At 43.0% G+C, this 24,118-nt stretch overlaps 1 protein-coding gene across 6 annotated transcripts in view; it reads left to right on the top strand.

Moving 5' to 3' along the window:
- Window positions 1-24,118, top strand: part of ncor2 (nuclear receptor corepressor 2) — a 95,739-nt gene that overhangs the window by 18,114 nt on the left and 53,507 nt on the right. For all 6 annotated transcript variants that reach the window (XM_083979363.1, XM_083979366.1, XM_083979365.1 and 3 more), the window contains exons 2-6: window positions 1,996-2,194; window positions 3,820-3,932; window positions 11,591-11,768; window positions 18,843-19,025; window positions 22,821-22,934. In XM_083979363.1, the coding sequence (XP_083835489.1) occupies window positions 2,087-2,194; window positions 3,820-3,932; window positions 11,591-11,768; window positions 18,843-19,025; window positions 22,821-22,934 (696 nt within the window). In that variant the 5' untranslated portion in view covers window positions 1,996-2,086. The remainder of the gene's footprint in view (window positions 1-1,995; window positions 2,195-3,819; window positions 3,933-11,590; window positions 11,769-18,842; window positions 19,026-22,820; window positions 22,935-24,118) is intronic.

Below are 24,118 nucleotides of genomic sequence, written 5' to 3'. Positions count from 1 at the left end.
CATCTGGGTTTCCGTTATCCAGTAATTACCAGACTTTGACCGGTAAAATCTGCCGAAGTCCGGTATTTTTTTTTAACCCCTCCATTCAAAATGTCCATCGAAAATATTCTCCCTAAACACAATTAGAATTGTGTTACATGTCATTTTATTTTATTTAAAAAACAAAAAAAACACAACAGAATCTTATTCGTTATGAATGTATAGGCCAGGCCTATGTGGAACGAAACTTCTTCTTTTTTCACGCGGTAGCCTACTAAACTTGTCGCATTTGTTTCTCTATCAAAACGGGTCTAAGGAGAAGGATTATGATGAGTTTTTATTGCATCTATATTTCAAACACATATAGACAAACAGACATTATTTGATTTCAAGTTGGCAGCACGCCGATTATTAAAATGGCATGAGCCAGTCCATGTGGTTTTTAGGAGTGGGCTTTATGTGGCAGGGACAGTCCCCGTGAAGGACGGTGAGACCATAAACACACGTCTGCATGTGTGCCACCTGTAAGGACGGCGCTGCGCTCTCCAGCCGGCTCACCTGTAACTCACCTGTAACTCACCTGTAACTCACCTGTAACTCACCTGCAGCTGACCGAGCTGTCAGAGGAGCCCTGGTGTTTGGCTGCACTTTGTATAAAAGAGTTAAAAATGTGACGATCTAACTTCATCTGAGCAGCTGAGCCACGGCACAGTGGATGTGGCTGCTCGGCTGTAGCAGCGAGAGTGTGTGTGTGTGTGTGTGTGTGTTTTGTAACATTGGCAAGAGAAAAAGACAAAAAACATTGTCGATCATCCTCTCCATCGCCAACAGAGGATCGGGTTGCCGATCGGCACAAGCCTATAGTCACAGACACTCATCAGTTAACGGTTATTAATTGGTTAACGAGCGTAAAATATATTCAGAATGTGCATCCCTATAAAAAGGTTATAAACAGACATGCCTTGATATCATTCTTATATAACCTGCATATTATTTATCATTTTAAGCTCAATAAATTCAAATAATATTTGACTGGAATTTCAAACATTTATCCAGTAAATTAAAAACCTGCTGGTTCGGTGCCAATTTTTTCTAGCGGAAACCCTGATTTACATACATTTGTAAAATAGATACAAGTGACATATAAAGTGATGAACAGATACTGGTCTAGCTTCAGTGAGTCCAGGGGTTTGAACTAACAGATTTGGAGCTTAGGTGTGAGTGCTATCAGTCTGGGATCTTTCTGTATAGTCGGTGGCATGATACAATTTGAGATGTTGGAGAGAGTTTGTTGTTATTCGTCTGCATGTTTTGCCGATGAGTATCACCCTGCTGTTTATCCAGCTTCCAGGTCTGAATGTTATTTGACCTGTTGGCCACAATGGTCTCATCTTGTGCAGACGCCTTCCTCTCCTCCGTCTCTCGCTTTGACGTTTTCAACAGTGTGTTATAGGACACGCCGCTTGCAGGTTAGGACACTCTGGTTTGCATAACGTCATCTGAAATGAAAATCTAGTGCCTGACTTCTCAAGGCCTACATCTCTATCTGTCATTGAGTTATTTATGTTGCCTCTAAAGCCCCATTAAACTCTGAGTATTTTTGGTTTACCAGCGAGCTGCTTGACTTGGCTGGTCTCTGTCTGTGAGTCCTCAGTGCGAGGACAGTGGGCCATTCAGTAAGCCGTGAAGGAGGGGGTTCAGTTTAGCAGGTGGAGGGACTCGCACTCCTTCACTAGGAGCACTGGAGGGGAGAGCAGCTGTAGGGAGGTGATGACATTCTGATATCCGGAGCAGACAGACGCACGCTTTCATCTCCAAGTACTCCAAGTGTAAGAAGTGTTGGCCAAAGAAAACATAAAATTGATTCTGAGTGACAGTTATATGATTGTTGTATTGTACGACACATCAAGCAGTGTTGTATGACGGGTAGGAAAGTGTCCAAGGAATCCATCTGAGGTTCCTCAACTACAATAAATGTCTCATGGCTCATGTATTATTTGTTTTTCAGGTTTGCAGGTTCTTGGCGAAGAGAAAGGGCCGATAATGCGCAGCATCTGCTCTGCAGCCACACCCACTTCCTGCCTGTAGAGGAAGCGGCTGTGCCAGCATGTCCTCTCATCCCCAGTCGCTGCCCCAGGGCCGCAGGACTGGACTGGACACACGGCACCTGCCCAACCCCGCCAGTCTGCCGCTGCAGCTGCAGCGAGCGCACACGGTAAGGCCTTTAAAGGGATAGTTCACCCAAAATTGAAATCCTGTTTACTAAATATCCACCAAGCACGCAAAGCCTGAGCTACAACCACAACCACAGCAACAAAAACAATAAAAAAATCTCTGAAATGTTGAAGCACTACAGGTGGTCTATTAAAGGGATAGTTCACCCAAAATTGTAATTTCACTCACCCTCACGTGGACTAAGGGCTGGGAGAAGTTTCAGAGTCCTCCGTGGCTTCTCTGAGTTACAGGGGGTCTCGGCGTAGCAGTGCATGTCCATATAACGGTTGCAAATGGATACCAACTGTCTTCGTAACAAAGAGACACACCAAAAAACATCCAAATACCTCCATGCTGCTCATATGTAATGTCTGTCTTGTATTGAAGCCCCGAAATTGTCCCGAAAAAAATTAAATAAGTCTATTTTTCAAGCTTGTTTGTAGCGGAAGCTCCTCTTCCCAGTTCGTCAAATTTGGACGAACCAGGGTCTGTCCTCTTCCCAGTTTGTCCAAATTTGACAAACCGGGAAGAGGAGCTTCGAGAAGCTTCTGCTACAAAACAAGCTTGAAATATAGAGTTATGTAATTTTTTTCGGGACAATTTCGCATTTCGGGGCTTCAATACAATACGGACATTACATACAAGCAGCATGGAGGTATTTGGATGTTTTTTGGTGTGTCTCTTTGTTACGAAGACAGTTGGTATCCATTTGCAACCGTTATATGGACATGCACTACTACGCCGAGACCCCCTGTAACTCAGAGAAGCCACGGAGGACTCTGAAACTTCTTCCAGCCCTTAGTCGACATGAGGGTGAGTAGATAATGAGATTTCAATTTTGGGTGAACTATCCCTTTAATAGACCACCTGTAGTGCTTCAACATTTTAGAGATTTTTTTGTTTTTTTTTGTTGCTGTAGTTGTAGCTCAGGCTTTGCGTGCTTGGTGGATATTTAGTAAACAGGATATTACTGTGAACCACTGGAGAGGGTCTGACCCCAGAGGCCCCCGCCGCTGTTTTTCCAACAGAAACATTCCCAGGTTACATTGTTTTGCACACAGAACCCTCATTAGGTGTTTCAGTTGAAAGTTCATGTTGTCATCACCACGGAGTCACATTAAGGCTCGCCCATTATTTTCAGCCACATCTCCTAATTATCAAGATTATCTTCTTCTCCATGTTCCAGACAAAGCTGTCTGTTTCAGAGAAGAGGCCTCGAGGTGATGCAGAGCTTCAGTCTGTGACCTCCACTGTTTACAGGCTTTTTTCTTTGTTCTGGTGGTATGGGGGAATCCAAGGCTTTACCCCCCCAGGATCCCCACAGCTGCACATGTAGTTAGTCCCACATCACATTCAGGAGGAGATGAGGGTTGATGGGCTGTGTCCCACAATTCCTGATTGGCAGAGGCGCAAGTTGACTGTAGCTGTACGGGTTAGCCCACTTGTGTGAGAAACAACTGAGAGATAGAAGAGTATGAGAGCGGGATGAAAATGATTACATGCAGAGGAAACAAGGCAGGCAATGGGGAAACATTCTGTCCAAATATTTAGTCATTTTGGGACCTTTGCATTGTTCTTAAAGAGAGGGTATCAATGCTGAGAAGTTTTTTCTGGTTTGTGTTTCAGGAAGTGGGACTGGTGGACTACCACTCTCATGCCAGGGACTACAGTTCCCACTTGACCCAACCCCATCGCCGTCGACCTTCCTTGCTTTCAGAGTTTCAGCCTGGAAATGAAAGGTAGGTTCTTTTTTTTTTTTCTTGTGGCAACATGTTTAAAATCCTTGTGTGGTTCGTGACAGAGTGATTTTGAAAAAGGGGAAAATTGCCTGGCAAATATACAGTAGTTGCTTTAGCTTGATCTGCCCCATTGCTTTTTAAAAAGATACATTTTAATCACCATCATCCTCTGCTGGAGTCTGTAGATAATGTGACGTTTTTGATTTAGTGTAATTTTTCAGATACTAGCTGCATGCGGTGGTATTCACCGTCGTATACATATACTGTATGTGCGTTTGTCCCCTTTCATGTGTTTGTCCTTCAGTCTGGATGACTGTGGGACACAGCATGCTCAGTGGAAGCCTCATGCAGGCTGCATTTTTATGCAGTATTATTCTACTAAAGCCTCCGCCTGTTAACCCTCCCCCAGTGTAATCCTTATGTAATTGGCATCCGCAAGACGTTCCTCTGTAATGTTGTGTTAAATGGCTCTGCAGGCAACGGAGCTTGCAGAGTGTTGCCATCCTCAATAGACCAACAGTAAGTCAGGCAGAGCATTGTATGAATAGTGCGTTCTCTCTGGAGACTCAAGTCTTGTACCTACCAAAGTTGTTTATTATTTATATAACCGTGCTTTTTTGAGGATGAGTCTTGATGAGTACTTATGAATAATTTATGCACTTGCCATGAATTGTGCATGATCCACGGAGGATAAGTCACAAGTATATATATATATATATATATATATTTTTTTTTTTCTCTCTTCATTTGATTGTCATGGCAGATTTTCATGCATATGTTAAAATATGCAAGGGGAAAAATTGAAGATGTTGACTTTACTAGAAATCGGCAGGCAGATATTTGCTATATGAACAGTATGCCCGGGGGCGGAGTGTGTGTGTGTGTGTGTGTGGTGGGGCTGTCTTTCAAGATATGTCAAATAATTGTGTGTCTGGAACACAATGGCGTCACAACAGCAGACAGCAGATGGTAGAGTGACTCTGCGGCGGTGTGTGTGTGTGTGCGTGTTGTGTCGGCGTCTTTAAGTATCAATCAGATGGGATTATGGTCTTGACTGTAAAGGCAGTGTTTAATGGTTAGCGTAGCCGGGCCCTCGGAGCGGGAACACTGGGTCATGGGTTGATACAGAAATAAACACTGCACTGTTCTCCTGCTGCCCACCAGCTACTGATTTGCTGACACCTTTCATTCAGTCACGGGTGCTTTGGCAGCCGCTCTCTGTAGAAATGTTGCCTGTTTCTCCAAGACAGATGCCATGTGAAACTTCAACAGTAGAACAGTGAAGGTGTTTTTCACCAGATAAAAAAAAAGCTCCATTATATCAAAAGGTGGAGACAAGCAGCTAGCCCGTGTTTCTTTGCGGAGACTGAAATGAACCCCTAGTCTTGCTGGCAGGCATCTGTGGGTGGGGAGCCTTTCAGTTGAATATATCAGGCCTTCGGCATTCCTATGGAGGGCTTAGAATCCAGTCTAAAGCCCTCATTCTGCGCTCTCATTCAGAGTCTGAATAGTGTAATTCTGGCCTTGGCAATCCTTCAATCTATTCTCCTCTCAGATGTGTGCTTGTCTTTTCATAAGTCTCTGCAATTCAGTGCGCCAGGTCTCCATTTGTAGCGAGCTTGGGGTCGCTCACATTCTGACAAGACAGTGTGAGCACTGAAACTGTGCTTTCCCCTAAGCGATGGCTTATCTCGAACTATGTTAAATCTATGCATTCGTCCACTGCTCTGTAGAACGGCAGGTGAACATGTGACATTCAGTTAATGCTCTATATTTATCCTAATTACAGGTCAGAAATCCACAATAGTATAATCACCAGTGAGCCACTGTGCTGGTTGTTTGTTTCTTCTCCCTCTTTACTCCAGGCAATATCCCAGTCACTCCGCCTCTTCCCATCTGTCTGAGAGCACCCAGGCTTCTTGAGAAGGGGAGAGAATAAATTTCCTAACAAGCGTAACAAGGCAGAGAAACCACTTAACAGGGTTTCTTTTCTGGTCAGAACAGGGAGTAGAGTGCAAACAAATCTGGTGCGGTAATGCACAACAAGTGTTCACACGCTGTGATTGTACTTGTAATTTAGCTGTGAACTGATTTAATTTCTTACTGTTGTTTACAAGGTTCTATTTCTTTGCATATCTACCTACGCAGTCATATTATTATCATTTCCTTTTTTTAAATTATTATTTCCTCGGAACAACGGATAACGATGAGTTAAGTGCATCAGTGCTGAATTACGTTCTAGGAACTGACGGCTCCCCCACATTTACCAGACAATCGCCTTGTGAATCCCAAAGTTCAGACAAATGGATTTTTTTAGAAAATTGCTTTCACTTTTTTGGGATCCAGTGTTTTGTGCTTGTAAATATCCCTGTCCTCTGTTATGCCTGCCACACACATAAAGATTTTATAAATCTCAACCGATTTATTATCTGTGAGAGACCCCACACATGAAGATAAAAAATCTGTGATTGAACAGTTTTGATCGTATTGTGTGTGGTGTGCTGCGATATTCCAAACACAGCACACCACACACATTAAGATTTTTCAGAATCTTGACCCTCTGGTCAGAAAACAATCCGGCATCAGCAGCGATACCGGGGGTGTCGTTGTAGCTACTCTTTCGGGTCTATTTCCGGAATGGACAATGAGAGCGACGTAATTTTTTTTTTAATGAAAGCGGGACACTTCAGCCTTTACAACGATCCCATCTGTGTGTGTCTGTGTGTCTATAGAGAGCCTAAGCGGAAGCAGGAAGTAACGGTCACCATGGGACCTCAACTCTGAAAAACTCGCCATTCAAATGAATGAGACTGAAAATTTTATTTCGTGATCCGTTTGAATTGTGCCATGAGAAAAAAATATGTCCTCTACCTGTTTAAAACATCACGTTTCATCCCGAGAAATCAGCAGTTTGTTGTAAAGCTATTGTAGAATAAAATTCAGAAGAATCTGTAAGCAGAAAGACTACAGGTCGCGTAGGTGACGTCACACACCAACTGCCGCACTTTCCCGTGTCAGTTGGTGACGTATTTTCTGTGGGACACAGATCTGTAGTCCGTAGAGCGGTCTTTACACAAAATACATTCTTCTGTTGCCGTTTTACGATAAACGGCTGATTTCTCTTCGTGAAACGTGATGTTTTAAACAGGTAGAGGACATATTTTTTTCTCATGGCGCAATTCAATCGGATCACGAAATAAAATTTTCAGTCTCATTCATTTGAATGGCGAGTTTTTCAGAGTTGAGGTCCCATGGCGCCGTTACTTCCTGCTTCCGCTTAGGCTCTCTATGGCTCCGGACACCGAGCAGTCAAGCGGCTGTCCAATAGGGAGCCGTGCGCTGTCACATGACGGGCTGTGAGCGGCGGTCACATGATCGTTTAAACATGGCTGCTGTATTGCCGGCTGTTGCCGGCTACGAGCGCTACTGTCTTTGCTATCAGCTATCAGGAAACCTCCCGTGTGCGTGAATGTCTGTGTGAACCTCATGTAATGCCAGGGCTGCACCGTGGCTCTCTGTGAGGTTGCCGGTGCTGTGTGGAGAAGTGGCTTGTTGCCGCGAGCAGCATGCAGAGCTCGGCAAGCAGGCGCTTCTCCGCACAACACCGGCTCTCCACACACAAGATGACTTTTGATTGAAACGGCCACCGAAGTCGGCCCCGATAATCGTAAATATTGAACATGTTTAATACTTACGATTATCGGCGCCGAACGTTTTCCGAGCCGATTGTCGGGGGAATGTTGACTCTTAACACACCACACACTACAAGAGAATCTTATAAGATAATCTTAAGACCTTAAGATAATCGGGCGGTGTCTGTCCGTGGTCGGAAGGGGGAAAATCGGGGCAAAATCAGCCCGATTATCTTTATGTGTGTGGCAGGCTTTAGTTTGGCCATTAGGACATGACTGAATGGGACTTTTGTGTTTGGTTGAGCCAAATGAACACAGAAGTGTTGGAGCATATTTTAGCTGACTTTTTTCCTCCTAGCTCTCTCTCTCTCTCTCTCTTTTTTATTTTATTTTTTTAACTCCACCCATTGTCCCTCCCTTTTGTGCTCTTTCTCAGTTTCATTCATCCCAGCTGTGGTGCAGTTAGCCTCACTTCGCTCTGTGTTAGCCGTAGCACAGCTGTGGAGCTGCTCCTCCGGGAAGCGGCGGAGAGATTGGCAGCCGCACAAACGCCGTAGCGCTTTCACAATAACAGGCTGCTATCAGCACACATGATCTCTGTTCTTGTTATAATGGGGCCCCGGCCAATAAGAAAAAGTGATGGAGCTGTTGTGGGATGTGGTGTTATGTTTTGTTGCTCGTCTTCCCTCCCCACCTCAACCCCATACACCCACCCACCCACCCATAACACATCTCTTTCTCTCATCCTCCAGACAAATCCTCCCCAGGGATCAGCTTATTCTGCACGCTCACAAGAGGGACAGGGAGAAAGAAAGAGGGAAGGAGAGAGGGAGAGCGTGGGGGTGGGTGGGCTAGAGCTTGATGATGTGATTATGTAAGTGCCAGGCCTCCATGGAGATGAGAAAGTGTGCGATTGAATGAGTGACAAAAATGTGTTTGGGGCAGGATGAGACGGGGGTCACATTTTTTTTATTTAAACCTTTATTTGAACTCGTTGGTCACTGAGGTTTCCCTCATTTACAGGGACGACGAGTTTACAAGCAGCAGCAGAACATAAATACAATTACATTGAATAACAATTGCAGGATGATTTGCAAAAGTCAGACACCATATGTTTAAAATCAGCAAGAGAGGAAATATTCTCCAGCCCCAAAGTATGTTGGAGAATATTCTACGAGTTTGGAGCATCAAAGGAAAAGGTAGATTTACCAAGCTCTGAATGTACAAAAGGGACCTTAAGAAATAATACACCACTAGAGCAAGTAGAATAAGATCCAGAGAGATGAGATGTATGGGGGCTGTTTACCAGTTAGGGCCTTGAAGATGAACATATACCGGTGCTTCCTGCATCTGTCAGAAAGGGAGGACCAACCAACTTTTTCATATAGTCAACAATGATGAGTGTCATATCTATCCCCAGTAATGAATCTGAGAGCAGAGTGATGAATGGAATCCAGAGGTTTGAGGGTTGTAGCTGCTGCATGTCTGTAAATAACATCACCGTAGTCCAAAACTGATAAAAGAGACTGATTCAACAATTTTCTTCCTGCTGATTAATGGGAAGTAAGCTCTGTTTCGGTACAGAAAGCCAACCTTCTGTCGCAGAGTGGACTTTTTTTTTTTTTTTTTTTTTTTTAAATAGTGAGTTACCCTGTATAAAACTTAAATGACATGACATTCCTCCCCGGTGTGAAGCTCTGGCGTAGGCAGAGGATGGTCTCTAATAGTTGCAGCACCCCCACCGGCACCCTCCTAGCCAGAGACAGGCTCCATGCTCTTTGGCACACAGAGAAACCACACACTAGGCCATTGTGGGCCTGGACCAGCAATTATGGTTGTGTTTTCCCTCTCCTCTTCAGAAGCCACTTCCATTTTGACACTGGCAGCGAAGTCACTGACATTCTGGCATCTGCCTCCGGGGCAGACTTGAGAAAACCGTTCCCTCAGAAAGAACAGAGAGCCATTTACATGTGGGCTAATAAAATTTCCCAGATCTAAGCAGCTACTGCAGTTAACATTCGGAAGCTGTCATCTGACTACACACACACACACACACACACACACACACACACACACACACACACACACACACACACACACACACACACACACACACACACACACACACACACACACACACACACACACACACAGAGTTGGCTTTAGCTGGTGCACTGTAGCTCCTTTGCCGGCTACTTCCCTCCAGAGTGCTAATGAGTTTAATGAGTGTGATGGAAATGTGCAAAATGTGGTTTACACTAGCACCACACATATAGCAGATTATGACTCCATCCCATTACAGCATGGTCCTCCACTCCACAGCACTTCTAGATTTGGGATACGGTATGCAGAGTGCCATTTCTCTTCCTGCAAGTCAAAACAAAGCACATTTTAGTTTTGTTTGTGCCTATCGACTGCCTATTTCCCAGAAAGGCCCTTGTGCTTTTATATTTAAAACCATTAGATGGTATTGTACCGTTACAGTGAGTCACCCTTTCCAATTTTCTTGCTTCCACTTTCCACTACTGAGTGACCCATTACATGCTCCCAATTTGGAGAGAAATGGTCTTCAGTGATTACTTTATGATGATTCTGTTTGAACCAGAGCTAGCCAGCTGGCTTTTGTGTGTGCCTTGAACACAACAGTAAAGATTTAGGTCAGCCTGATCTCCTGCTGTAGCTCTCATTTTGTGCTTTTGTACAAATGCGTCTTTGTGTGGTTAGATGTAGCTGGTATAAATGGGATTTGATTAGACCACTGTGCTCGCACAATAGCAGTACCGAAAAGTGTCTACCACTCAGAAGATCAATACTGCGTCAGTATTACTCATGTCCTCACTCCTCATACATCAGACTGAGGGTGGGGTGTCTGTCCGACTTGACTCGGAATTAAACAAAAGAGTAATTTGTCTTTCGCTCACTTTGATTGATCTTCACCTTTTTTGATCAAGCTTTGGAAGTATTATTTCTGCTATTGAAGCCCGGTCCAGTATTTCAGGCAAAAGATCATAACAGTCAAACTGTCAAATTCACACATGGTCCTTATCCTCTGCTAGTTTCTCCTTGGGACTAGTCTTTCCCTCCTACAGTATCAGATTTTGCTCAGCTTTCATCAGTTACAGCTGTAATTTATCTGCTTCAGCCACAGCTGCACTGCACCTTAACTTTGAACTGAATGCCAGTATACTGTATACTGTACATCCACGTCGACGTTCGTGTGCTAACATGTTAAAAGGCTAAAACACACCTGAACTGGGGGAATTTAAACACGTTCATTTTAACTTCTACATAATATAATATAGTTTAATTTCAATATGCAGTGATGTTGCTACGTGTCCTGCCTCCCTGACGCATTATAATCTGAAAGGACACAGTAAACTCAGTATCCATGCGTCTCGGGGACACACCTCATTCTACCCATGAAAAACGTTACAGTTCTCTGGTTCAACGACTTGAAGGATAAAAGTAATGATACATGACTTTCTCTTTGTGTTGAGCCATATTTACCATTTTAACTCTGTTCTTACTTCATGTTTCTGCCTGAGAAGTTGTTGAAGCACAGTGGAGCTTAAATACAAGAAAGTTTGATGTGAAATTGTTTTTTTAGTAGCCTAATAAATTTAGAAGAACATGGGTTCTGTTTGTTCTTTCTTTCTTTTTTTTTTTTTAATTGTAGTATCGAATAAGTATTTGAATCATGGAAATTGACTGGTATTGGTATTGACTACTGAAATTCTGGTATCATGACAACCCTATTGGGGACCCATTGAATTTCCCAGGGAGCCACTCAAATCACCACCTGTAGGTCCTGGGGACCTGGGGCAACTGAGGATAATGGGAATTTAATCAAAACCTTTAGAGATTTCTGGTCAAATAGTCACCACACTGCAAGCATGGCTCCTACCTATTGTTTTTTCATACTGTTTCCTCAGCAGAAGATGTCACACCTGAACAACGCTCACTGCAGTTTCAGTAGCTTTCTCGTCTTTCTTCTAATGTACCATGTGTGTTTTCTTTCTGTTGCAGGGGACAGGAGCAGCATATTCGCTATGAACACATATACCTGCCTGAGCCTTCCGGCCAGTCAGACGTGGACTATGCAGAGATCAAACGGCCCCGATTAGACATGGGACCAGAGTCTCTGATGAGGCCTTCGTCTCACCGGCCACAATTGCCTCTGGGAGGGCATGATGATATGGCAAAGGTCAGTAGCCATGATAACACACAATACAGGATTGAACAGTTTGGAATATATTACAGCATGATGATGGCGAGGAATAAACACCAGTCAAATAAGTAATTGTTACAATACAGAGTGAAATAATTGATTTGTTCAACCATGTGGTGATGTATCAAAGCTGTCTGTTACCAAAAATAATTTTGAAGAAACACTCAAATGTAAGTAATGCACTAATATATTGAGAAACGCTGTCTGTGCCTCCTCTGGCTTTGATAAATCCTGATTCATAATGTGGATACCTCTTCTCAAATGTTACGACTGCATTCTGGAGATCTTGTGTTTTTTGGATTAATCCCAGCCGGCCTCCTTCAGAGCCACAGTGGATATTATTAGACATGCTGGAGATTCTGCATTGTAGGAGCTGGAGCTCTGTGAGCAGCAGTGGGAAGACGAAGGGAGTTGTGAAACAGCAATTAATAAATAATAGAGCTGACCTAGATTTCAAAAAGACTGAGGAAGAAACTGTGTGAACTGCACATCAAAACGACTTGCTTGCAGTGTAGAACTGCTGATGGGGAGGTGTTCCTGACATTACACAGAGTGCTTCAAACTGCCAGGGGAGGCAGACAGCCAAGGAATGGTAAATAGATACACCAATAACAGAGGGTACAGTAAAAAAAAACAAAAAAAAAGAAAAAACACTGACTCTAGCAGGCAAATATTCAGGAATGCCAGTAATTCCCTTCAAAGCAGCTCGGGCTGTAAACCCATTATATAAGTCGTGTCAGATGCAATCACTGCATAGAGCAAGTGCACCAAATGATAGTGGGATAGAGAGAGAGATGGGAAGTAGAGAGAAAGGGAAACGTGTAGGGAGGCACAAATAAAGGCTGGGGGAAGGAAAGGGAGGAGAGGGACACAAAGACCAGCAGGAAATAAAGGCAGGAGTAGTATCTGATAAAGGTTTCACCATGACTCACATGGACTGTGAATCAGAGGACAAAAGCAACATTCTGCAGTCATCTTCAAGTAAAGAGAATACAGCTAGATCACAGACTGGAGTGATCTCCTTTACAAGGCAGCGCTCATTACATTTCTAAACACATCATTCTTACCATATATGGCTGAAAGGCTGCAGTGCTGTTGGAGCTAGGGGATGTAGAAATGTACCTGTGACACGGCTGAGTAATAATTCCACTGAGCTGAAAACAGTGATGATGGTCAAATGTGTCATCAGCCTCTCTGTGTGAGTTAGCTAACTCTTTATTAAAATGATAAATCAGCAGGGCGGACCATACGCAGTAACTGTAGATATTAGCTTGTTGCAGATATATTGGTATTGATGTGTATGTTGGCAATGAATAGCAAGACATTTCAGCGCAGAAATGCCAGAGTGGGTTTCACAACAGTGTTGCCTTTACATGGTTTGACACCAGAGAGAACAGAAAGCTGTATTTTTCAATGGTAACGCTCAGTATGTATCTTGGCCTCAGTTCTCAAATAACTAAGTTTGAAGGATCTTAGTCAAAAAGGTTTATTTATGTTAGGCTCTTATGTAGGTTAGCTGATATATCTTGATCAGATATTGATATTGGTATTGGCTCAAAAATGCAGTTTTTGGATAGGTGGGTGACCAGGTGTCTCTTCTCCATATAGACATTCAATTACTGGTACTGATGTGTGAATGTGATTGGACTCCTCCCGAGACAGACAAAGAGAGAGCTGGTGTGTGTGTGTGTAAAGTGAAAGGGGTGTAACTGAAACCTGAGCGTTGCGATTCAGTCTTGACCTTGGGAACACAGAGTGTATCTGTGATGAAATATTTCAAACTCAAGGTTGACGTTAAGCTTTTGTCTGGGGCATTGGCTCACACCGGTTCACCTTAGACACAGAACTTCACTTGTTACGCAAGTGATAGAACTGACTGGAGTTCAGTATTTTAGTGCAGACTGGATCGTTTGTCTGGTGTAGAGTGCTTTGTATCTCTTGAAGACCTACCACCAACTCTTTGCCTTGCCTTTTTTTTTGATTGAATTGATTGAATTGTTTGAATCCGGCATACAGAGGTTTGTTTTGTAACTCCAGTCATAACAGCAGCAGTTGTGTACTGTATCTGGACTGATGACCTGATTGGTGCAGGATGTTCTGCGATCAGGGACGACACATCTGAGTCGTCGTCAGATACTGGCTGGAACGAAGACCGTCTTCATCCAGAAAGTGATAAGGTTGATTCTCCAGTGTGCTGCTCTGTATCTTCAAGCATTCAGAACAGCAGTCAGATGTCTTATATGCCACCAAAGCCACTCTGAGCCACATTCTTGGAGGCATGTTCATTGCTTCCCACCACCGTTTAATTTATGCAAATGCAAATAAATCACAATAGAAGCTTTTATTCGTTGTCTTTGGAAGGCAGTCATTATTTCAAAGACACTTTTATGGAGATGTCTTATCCACTGGATTTCCCCTGGCTCTGACTTGCATGCATCCTGTCTGATTAACAGATTTCTTTTGTCACTGTGATTTACAAATTTATAAAAGTATTTAATAGTTGTAGTCCTGCATTAAAGGCAACAGACGGGGGGGCAGCAGTAGTCCACAGTTAAGAACTTTCCATGATGTTGACATTAATTACAGTCTCTTAGCATAAATAATAAATAATCTGTTGATGACGGTTCAAGATCATTGTAAAGCTGCCCACATAACATACACGCACCCAAGTTTCCCTGCAGTTTAAAAACTTTTATTTAGCTTTAGAATTTAGATAGTAGAGCCTTTTTTTCCATACTGCACTTTTATTTGCTCTTGTTTGAATTTTTTACCTTTTCATATTGAGATCCAGCCTTGAGGAGTTTTTTTTACTTCAGTCACATAAGTGTCAGTAGCATTGTGCACCCACTGCAAGAGTGGGCTTCATGACCAAACCGGTATTACTACTGTGAACAGGATGTTGAGTTGAGGACATAAAGGGCTTTATTCAAACCGTCGTCTGAAACGCTGAAGACTCCGTGACTCAGTCGCACAAGCTGGTGCTCACTAAACACAACACATTCACACAGACACGCCACAACACCCAGAGGTAATTTAAATAAAACCTGATGCATGCGCAGCCTGAGACATCATGCAGAGGAATGTTCTAAATGCGAGCGGAGTTGTCGAGGGCCTATAAGCTGTAAGCCCGGCCGGGCCAGGGGCTTAGCTATCGGCCTGTGACCTTTTCACACCATGTCACAGGTGGAGTGGTTGTTGATGTGCTGCTGCAGCGCCGACACGAACAGAGGACGGTGTAGGGCAAAAGACCACAGCGACAAAACACAGGCTATGTTTGCCTTTGTACTTTTATTACTCTGTAAAATCCCTCCAGGTGAAATTCTCTATAAACATCTTGTCCGTGCTTTACTCTTCTGAGATCACAAGAGAACAAAGTAGCAATGTCCAGAAATAAAGTCCAGAAATATCAGCAAGTATGGTGTAAATGATAGGGCGGAGAAAAAAACCCCATCAGCGCTGTACTGTTGAACATGTGATGTCCCTCTTGTGACTGGACTGGAGTCATCATGCACACATGTTGTGTAATGATATCTGGTTTTACATCACCATAAATCCGTCCTCTGAGAGAAGCGTCTGGCATGCAGAGCTGTAACACAGGACAGAGAGGACAGCGTTTTAGACCAGTCATGTATGTTATTCCTTTTATTTATTTATTTTTAAAGCCCCAGTATGTAACTTATTTGGCTTTTTATTAGCAAAAATCAAATATTGCTTTACGTATTTCACTGAAGTGGAATCACACCCGCATACAAATGAAAGCTTTCTCGTACCTTAGAACGAGTCGTTACAAGTCGTTACAAATACATAAGTGGGCGACGCACCGAACCGAGGCGGCCATGTTGCATCGCCATTTTTTACGTTGAGTGGCAGCGTGACCGTAGGTAACCACGGAAACTCAGCGGAGCTGTCGGCTTGGGGAGAAAGTTTTCCAGGTAGCGCCTGTTAAAACTGTCACCACTGTGTAGTGTGAGGAAGGACGGAGGCACTGGTGTTGCATTCAGGTGCAGTCAGGCAGACGGCCGTCAGCAAACCAACCGGATGTCATTTTACTCCACCAGAGAAAGACAGGGGTCAGGTAAACAATACGACATCACCATGACAACATATTGTCACGCCTGTATTGTTTTGCCTTGTGCTGGCGGACCAATTGTTTACATAGACGCTTGTTACATGCAGCGTCTGTTGTCTGTCTGACGTCTGCCCGATTTCACCTGAATGCAACATCAAGAATACGTTCAGATATGCAACCGCACCGCTAGATGGGGGAAATTCCTACATATTATACCTTTAATGTAAATTTGAAGTGATTCTCTTTCTTTTGGTCAAAACTGCACTTGTAGCTGTGGGTTTCTTCATCTAGGACAGCCCTTCAACATCATCTGCCACTGACATTTTCAGTCACAGCAGGTCTCGCAGGCTGCCCAGTCCAGATTAGCCCATTTACATAATCGTCATTTCACATGTTTAAAAATAACACAAAACAAAACCCCCTAACTGAATCACACATGTCGTCATTTAATGGAGGATGTGGCGGTAGGATGGACTGGACATACAGTACTGTACATGCAGACAGTGCACACACATACTGATCACAAATAGATGGAAGCTGCCCCTGCAGTCAGAGCAAGTGGGCTCTCTTTTTATCATGCGTGTGTGTTGCTGTTACATAAGCTGGTGCATGTAACAGCAACACGGTTTCCACTCTTGCTTTGCATGTGAACGGATTACTGAGAATTGGCTTCAAGCGGGAGCTTTCTAAGGCAGCACATTTGAAATGTGTATGTGGTCCAGAACACCTCATCAAACTGTGTGGGAGAGGTCAGAGGCCTGACAGGCACAGGTTGAAATATTCATACAGCAATCACTCTGCACAGAAAAATGTGTCCTGTAAGGGTTGTAGAAGAAGATCATGTAGGAAACTCTACTCTTTCCCAAACCACTGAAGATATTTATTTAGTTAAGGAGCAACTGAAGCCATGATGACTGGAGAAAAGGTGAAATGGTCTGATGAATCCAGTCCTAAACTGTAATGCTCGACTGAACTACACAGCATGTGGTCCGCGTGTTGTAATATTTGGTGGATTTTATACAATATAATAGATTAGACTCATGGTTATCGCCTCTAAGAAGAAGCTGGTTGCTTTTTCAACCACATTATGTTCTGAGGCACAATAATTATCTGGGTACAAAAGAAATTAATATGCTGGTCATCTTGATTAGAGCCTAAACAAATAGTCAATTATATGGACAGATAAACAATCGGTATCTTATAATTAATTGTCACTTTTAGAGAGTAGAAATTCACAAACATGCACATTTTTGGTGCTTGTTTTTTCATGCGCATAGTCACAATTTGCACATGAAAGAATCTCAGTGGAACAGTGGGAAATACACAACTGGGATTATGAAAATGATGACACACTGTGGCTGTGTATGTGATTTAAACACCGTCTCACTCTGCTCTAATGAATAGACAGAAAACTGCAGCAGACCAGAACATCAGATCCCTATGGACTAATGATGAGGCCGGCGTGTTCCTCAGATTAATGCATGAAAACAAACAGGGAGGCCACATTTACATCCCAGTTTGTTAATTTTGAGGTGCGACTGGTCTCTTTTTATGCCTGCCATCTTGTTGTGCCGTCCTGCTCTGCTGTAGTTTAGGAAGATCTCTGGAGAGAGATGGAGGCTACACTGACTTCTGACTGTGCTGCTGTAGTTTAATCAATCTCTTCTCTCTCTTCAGCACGGCATCTTATGCGATGAGACGCACTGTGTATTATTTGAGTGACAGATGCACATCATTTCAAAATGTTCCGCCAGAAGACATGGTGAATTCCATCTGTTCACATACTACACAATAGGGATGTCACGATTACTTGTTTTCACAATTAATCGCGGTATTAAATGGCACAATTATTTAATCGTAAAGGTTCCTAAATACCGTCACTTTCCAAAAAAGATTATGCCGGAAGCCCGGAACCATGTTTTCAGATCAGCACAACTCACACAGAACGAAAACAAAGTTACGCAACATTATGAACGATATGAATCATCACCTGCGAGATAACCACCTTGCTTTGTAAAGGTAAATACACAGTAACTGGGTTAAATTATGTTAATGTCAATTTACCACATAACACTGAACTGGTAATATAAATGTTAGTGCCTCATTTGTTATAAAAAAACAACAACAACAAAAAAAATTTGAATACTTCAAACATTTCCTCTGAAGATTTAATAATTGGTCTTCTATTAATAGATACTTTAAATAATTTGTTTATGTAATCTGAAATGCAATTATATTTTGACTATATTTGATTTTACACATTCATAGTGTTGTAAAATTATTGAATATAATAAACGTGATAGTCATGATTATTTCTTTGATAATAATCGTACCAAGAAAATCTATAATCGTGACATCCCTACTACACAACCCTTCAGAGTTTTTTCCCCTACACCTTAAAACTCATTTCACATCTCAGACAAAGTGTCTGTAGCAGAGGCAGCTGCCAGCGCTCAGTGCAGTTGTAGCGAGGGAGGCTGTGACCTGATATTCATTAGTGTGGTCTAGTGACACTGAGACACTACACTGCCTTTCATTACCCAGAGGACTTAATTACTGGTGTGTGTTACCTTCCCAAAGGATACACACGGACTATGTTTGGATGATTTCTTGTGGAGTCACCTACAGACCTTGCAATCAGAGGAAGACAGGGAGGCTTTCAAGATGGAAACTTTAATCTGAGGGGGTCAGGAGCAAATATCAGGAGGGTGTTCATGCTACGTTGTGTCAAATCACTTCAACTGACTTGTCAACTACAATCAGTTTAATCCAAACATTGGGTAGACGTGTCTTACCTCATGAAATTCCTTTTAGAAATATTCACCCTGTTCTCATTCTCCCCTCTACCTTTAGACCTAAATAAAATGACTGTATTGTGTTTGACTTTTTCCCAAGTGTAAAATTGAAAAAGCTGTGGAGAATAAGATGATATAATCACAACTAATAAAAAATGCATTTTTTTCTCTGTTGTGTGTCTGTAGGATCGTGGGAGCGGCATGGGAAAACTGGAGCCCATCTCCCCGGTGAGCCCGGTCCAGATGGACCCTGACTTGGATCTGGTGCCGGCTCGCTTCTCCAAGGAGGAGCTCATCCAGAACATGGACCGCGTGGACAGGGAGATCACCATGGTGGAGCAGCAGATCAGCAAGCTTCGCAAGAAACAGGTCTGCACACCTCTGAATCCGCCTGGAATGATGAGATTCTACTGGTTTGCTTCATGTTTAGAGATGTTGTTTAGAACACTGGCGTCATCTCATGCATAGGAACTGATTTATATTTGTTGATTTGTTTCGTGGGAACTTAAGCTCCAGAAATATCCTGTTTTTGCTAAATTTGACTATCTACTGAAAAGAGGATAAATTTGTGTAAGAGTGCAGTAGAAATCTGTCATTTCCAAATGTATTTCCGTTTTTCATTCACTTTGTGATGAGAATGAGGTGATTTGAAAAGGGAGGGTGCAGGTTAGTATGCAGCTGAACACGAGCCAGAACTTCCAAAGTGTTTGTACAGGTGTTTAGGTAATTGTTGTAATTTGACATGGTGTTATTTTGTGCACAACCGGAAAGACAGGATGATATGTGACAGTGAAGAAAGTAAAGTATACACAGTGTGATGTCATTCATGTGCATTCTGCACATATTTGGAGCGGGCGGGCGGACAGGCGTGCTTAACAAGCGCTTTCAGGTACCTTCGTGTTTATTGGTCATGCTTGTCGTCATGTGCAGGTCTTTGCCAGCGCTGGCATTCTTGGTCAATGTTCTTGGTGGCAGTGTTTAGTTTGTTTGAAATGTTCAATGTGCAGCCTTCCAGTGTGACTCTCCCTGCCAGGCTATAGTTGGCATTGGTGCAGTAAAGTCTTAAACAGACTTTGCTGTGTTGTAATTCAAGCTTGTAGCTGTTTCTTGCTCAATGTAGCACGATTCTGTACACGCACTCCTCCAGGCAGCTGAATCCCCACTTTCCTTCTCTTCTCTTTGGCTTTTTATTTAGGAGAGAAGTAGGTTAAAAATATATAAGGCTATAAATAACAGCTTCCCTGGGGGAGGAGGAGGATTATGGCAGAGGCTTTTTTTGACTGCTAAACCACTCATATCCCTGCCACACTGTCTCCTTTCTGGCCGCCTGCCATGTTCAGTGCAGAAACTGTAGTCAGCCTCACTCTTTTCCTCCTCCACTATGCACTCTCTTATACTGCAGCTCATAACACTTAAGTATCTCAAACAGTAATGGCATTTGGTGAATTTATTGATGACAGATATGCGTGTCATTATTTAAAAATGACTGGTCGGTTTAATCTGGGTGGAAACTGATCATTTGACTCTTAAACGTTTACGTTTATACCGTTTACATCTCTGCACGGTAGCTAATATAGCTTGAATAGTAATTATGATAAGTTTATACATTATAGTTTAAGGGTGCATATTTACAGATTCTTACTTGTATTGTACAAATGGTGTATTATGTCTTGTGTTATATGTATGTATCTAATCTAATGTGTTATATTGATGGACTTCATGTTTGGACTCCAGGACGAATAGCTATGCTAATGTGCTGGTGCTAATGGAGATCCAATAAATGAAATGAAACAGTATGATATTCTAACTGAAAGCATTTTAAAGGGGAAACCTACATTACTTAAGAATGGCCTCTAAATAACATGAACTCTAATTTACCAATAGCTGCTGTAATCTGTGTCTGTTGGATAAATATACAAAGCATGCTATCTGAATGTTTTGCTGGAAAGGATTTAGTGTGAAGTTGGGTATTTTACCAAAGTGTAGCAGGAACCAAAGTAACCTCATATTCCAACCTGGGGGTTAAAACTTATGAATGATTGAGAGACTAAAGCCCTGCTGCTTACAAGCATAAATCAAGTGTTTTTATGGATATTTTTTTCTACAGTCCAACTCTCCTGAAGCATTAAAACATCTGGACTAATTAAGTGGCAGGGAAAAAGTTGATTTAAAGACTCCTGGCAGAGGTAGGGGATGGGTGGGGCCTAGGGCTTCGGTTACCGCCAGCCCATGCCGTGTTAGCCAAGATCAGGACGGCTGGTTTATTTTATTTTACTCTGTGGTGGGTTTGGAAAGGGAAGGGGGGGGGGGTCTCTTTGGGAATGTCTGTGTTTCCTTCACCAGATGCTTATCCAGCCCTATCATGGCACATGATGATCCATCTTGCTTTGCTCTCATGTGGATCCTCTGGAGGCCTCCTTTCCCCTTCTGAAGCCTCTGACAGGAGATGAGAAGGAGGAGCAGGAGAAGGGGGGGGGGGGGGGGGGGGGGGGGGTACAGAAGGGGGGTTGCAGCAGAGGGCTGACTTAACTGTAGCTCAGCTAAACACACAGCGGCGACACTGGGCCTCTGCCTCCAGACGGCTAGTTACAGCTGGATACACTCTTCTTCTGTCTGCAGCTTGCAGCCTGCACAGCACACAGACTGTGTCCAAATATCTTCAGAGTATCCTCAGAATGATAGTGACGCTTTAATGCCACAAGGTTGTTGAGCTACAGTAGTAATTAGTTTTGCTGATATTTTTGTGATGATTTTTAAAGTTAGTGACTGGAATGCATTTGCTTTAATTCAGTTTTTTTTACCAGACAAATAGCTTTTTCAACCTCCAAGACTCCTCCTCTTTAATAGGTAGATAGATAGATAGATAGATAGATAGATAGATAGATAGATAGATAGATAGATAGATAGATAGATAGATAGATAGATAGATAGATAGATAGATAGATAGATAGATAGAATTTTATTCATCCCAAAGGAAATTCTTCTGCCAGGATGCTCCAAAGGGAAATGTGCAAGGGAGATAAATAGGATACAAAGAGGAAGTATATGATAAAATATAACCTACAATGTCTAAAACAATAGAATATATGCTACAAATGCAAAGGGAGCAACCTAGACATAGGTTAAATACTGGGCTGCGTGCAATACATAATTTAAAAATGATATAATACTAACGCAAATGCTTTTTTTTTTTTTTGATGAAATTCAGATGTGATTTAAATCACATCAGCATTTTTGTAATATGACTGAAAAATATCCGAAATTGCCTGAATAGCCAGTGCTGAAACATTTCAACCAGCTTCAGAACAAGTAACACACATGATGTGTGTAAATGGAAGACTGGAGTCAAACACTTGAACTTCAACTTTCCTCTCCAAACATCTTCAAGGGATGATGAGTCCCATTTCCACCAAGGAAGTTCCTGGTACAGGAAGAAGGGGAGGAACTTTACAGGAACCGTCCTCTCACTCTGCCCTCTCAGCTTTAGGACCCGTATAGGACTCCCCACTGGAGGCAGCATAATGTGCAAAGTTTCAGACATCAAACTGAATAGTTTTGTTTGTAGTGTGTGTTTTTGAGTTTTACGCCTGTAAAATGACCACTATTGATGGATAAGGAAGCAGTGACTGAAAGCAGATGATTGGCAGTGCAGCATCAAGGCTGATGGCTCTTCCTCTCCTTCAGCTCTCTGACAGCCCTCACATTCTTACTTGCTGCCTATTTCTGTTCTTACTTAGCATTCACTATAGACAGTACATCTAAATAACAAGCCAGGGTGATGAGGAGCCTCGGTTAAAAGAGCTGCTGTTTTCCAGTATTTGCTTAGTGTTGAATTCCCACATTTCCCTCCCTTAATATAACTTTTGTCCGTCCCCGTATCTCTTAATTTTCTCTTTCTGGTTGGATATTCCTGCTGCACAGCAGGCGCTGGCTTTGTTTACAGGCTGTTGTGGTAACTCTTTGATTAACTAGGCCCTGGGGAGTTAATAGCTATTACAGCTAATAGGACGGTTAGTCTAGTCCCTGCCGGAGAGCTGGGGGAGGGCTGGTTGCTCTAACGCACACTCTTGATCCTTTCAACAGGAACTGGTGAGCCACAGGTCTTCCTGGTAGATCAGAGCCCTGGAGTGTTAACTGTCATCTCTGTTTTTGTGTGTGTTACAGCAACAGCTGGAGGAGGAGGCAGCGAAGCCTCATGAGCCAGAACGGCCCATTTCACCGCCACCCAGCGAGGCCAAGCACCGCAGCCTGGTGCAGATCATCTACGATGAGAACAGGGTCAGTAGAGCACACACGCACATATGCAACACACGCACACACGCGCACACACACACACACACACACACACACACACACACACACACACACACACACACACACACACACACACACACACACACACACACACACACACACACACACACACACACACACACACACACACACACACACCAATTGGGCTCAATTGGCCATGAGTGGAGTCAAAATGACCTTGCTTTTGAGTTTAGTTTCATTTGATCAGATATGCAGTGTATTCATTACCACCAGTGAACTGCAGCTTGTGGTTCAGTGCAGCTTCACTGGTCTGATGCAAGATAACAAATTGAACTAAGCCTGGCTCTGAACACTCTCTGGTGCCTGGCATGGTTATTTGGTTCCCATGTAAGGGACTGGGCAGCCTGCCAGGGTGGGAGATAACCTCACCGTGCCTGTAAGACAAATTAGGTCCACACAACACAAAGTCCCTGATTTTACCACATACATGTGCTTCTTTCGTCACACTCATAGACACCATAGTCAATCCAAATGTCCTGATAGTGAACAAAATACTGGGGGTCCAACAGTGACTCGTATGTAGTTTTACTTGGAGATCTGTCATTCTCGTTGACCTTTTTTGATGTAATCCTCTGTCACAAAAGCTCTCTTTGTCACAAAGTATTCCTCTCCTCCCTCAAGTCTCCCACTCCCCTCTGTCAGGTGAGGCCAAACTCTTGCCTAACAGAATAAGCTACTAAAGGTCAGCGTAGCAGGCGTGATGAATCACAGGCGTACACATGAGCACACTATGAGGTGTCACAGACACACACTGAGATAAATCTTTGTCTCTTTATCATCTCTGCAGGTATTGAAACAGAATCACGCTTTAAAGAAAAGAGAAGCGGGGCACTGGGAGGTCACATAAAGCTGTCTGGGAGTGTTATGTTGGGCCTGGACACAGCAATCATTACATGCAGTGGTGCACTGGGCAGGAGATTGCCTTTCTAAATGGAGTGATTCTCAGTGCTCTCAGCCCCCCTAGTGGTGAAAAGCACAAGTCTCTTTTTTTCATTGGAGTTGGCCTTTAAAACAGGGAACTCCCCTCACGCAATATCACACCCCAGATTTAACCTCTTTGAACAAATCCCCTATGGGAAACTAGAAGTAATTTAAAAAGCCTCACAGTTCAGAGGAAAACAGTTTCT

The sequence above is a fragment of the Trachurus trachurus genome (assembly GCF_905171665.1).
Source record: "Trachurus trachurus genome assembly, chromosome: 9".
In the NCBI taxonomy this organism is placed as follows: Eukaryota; Metazoa; Chordata; class Actinopteri; order Carangiformes; family Carangidae; genus Trachurus; species Trachurus trachurus.
Note: the sequence above shows the minus strand (reverse complement) of the source record. Positions and strands in the feature narration are given on the sequence as shown.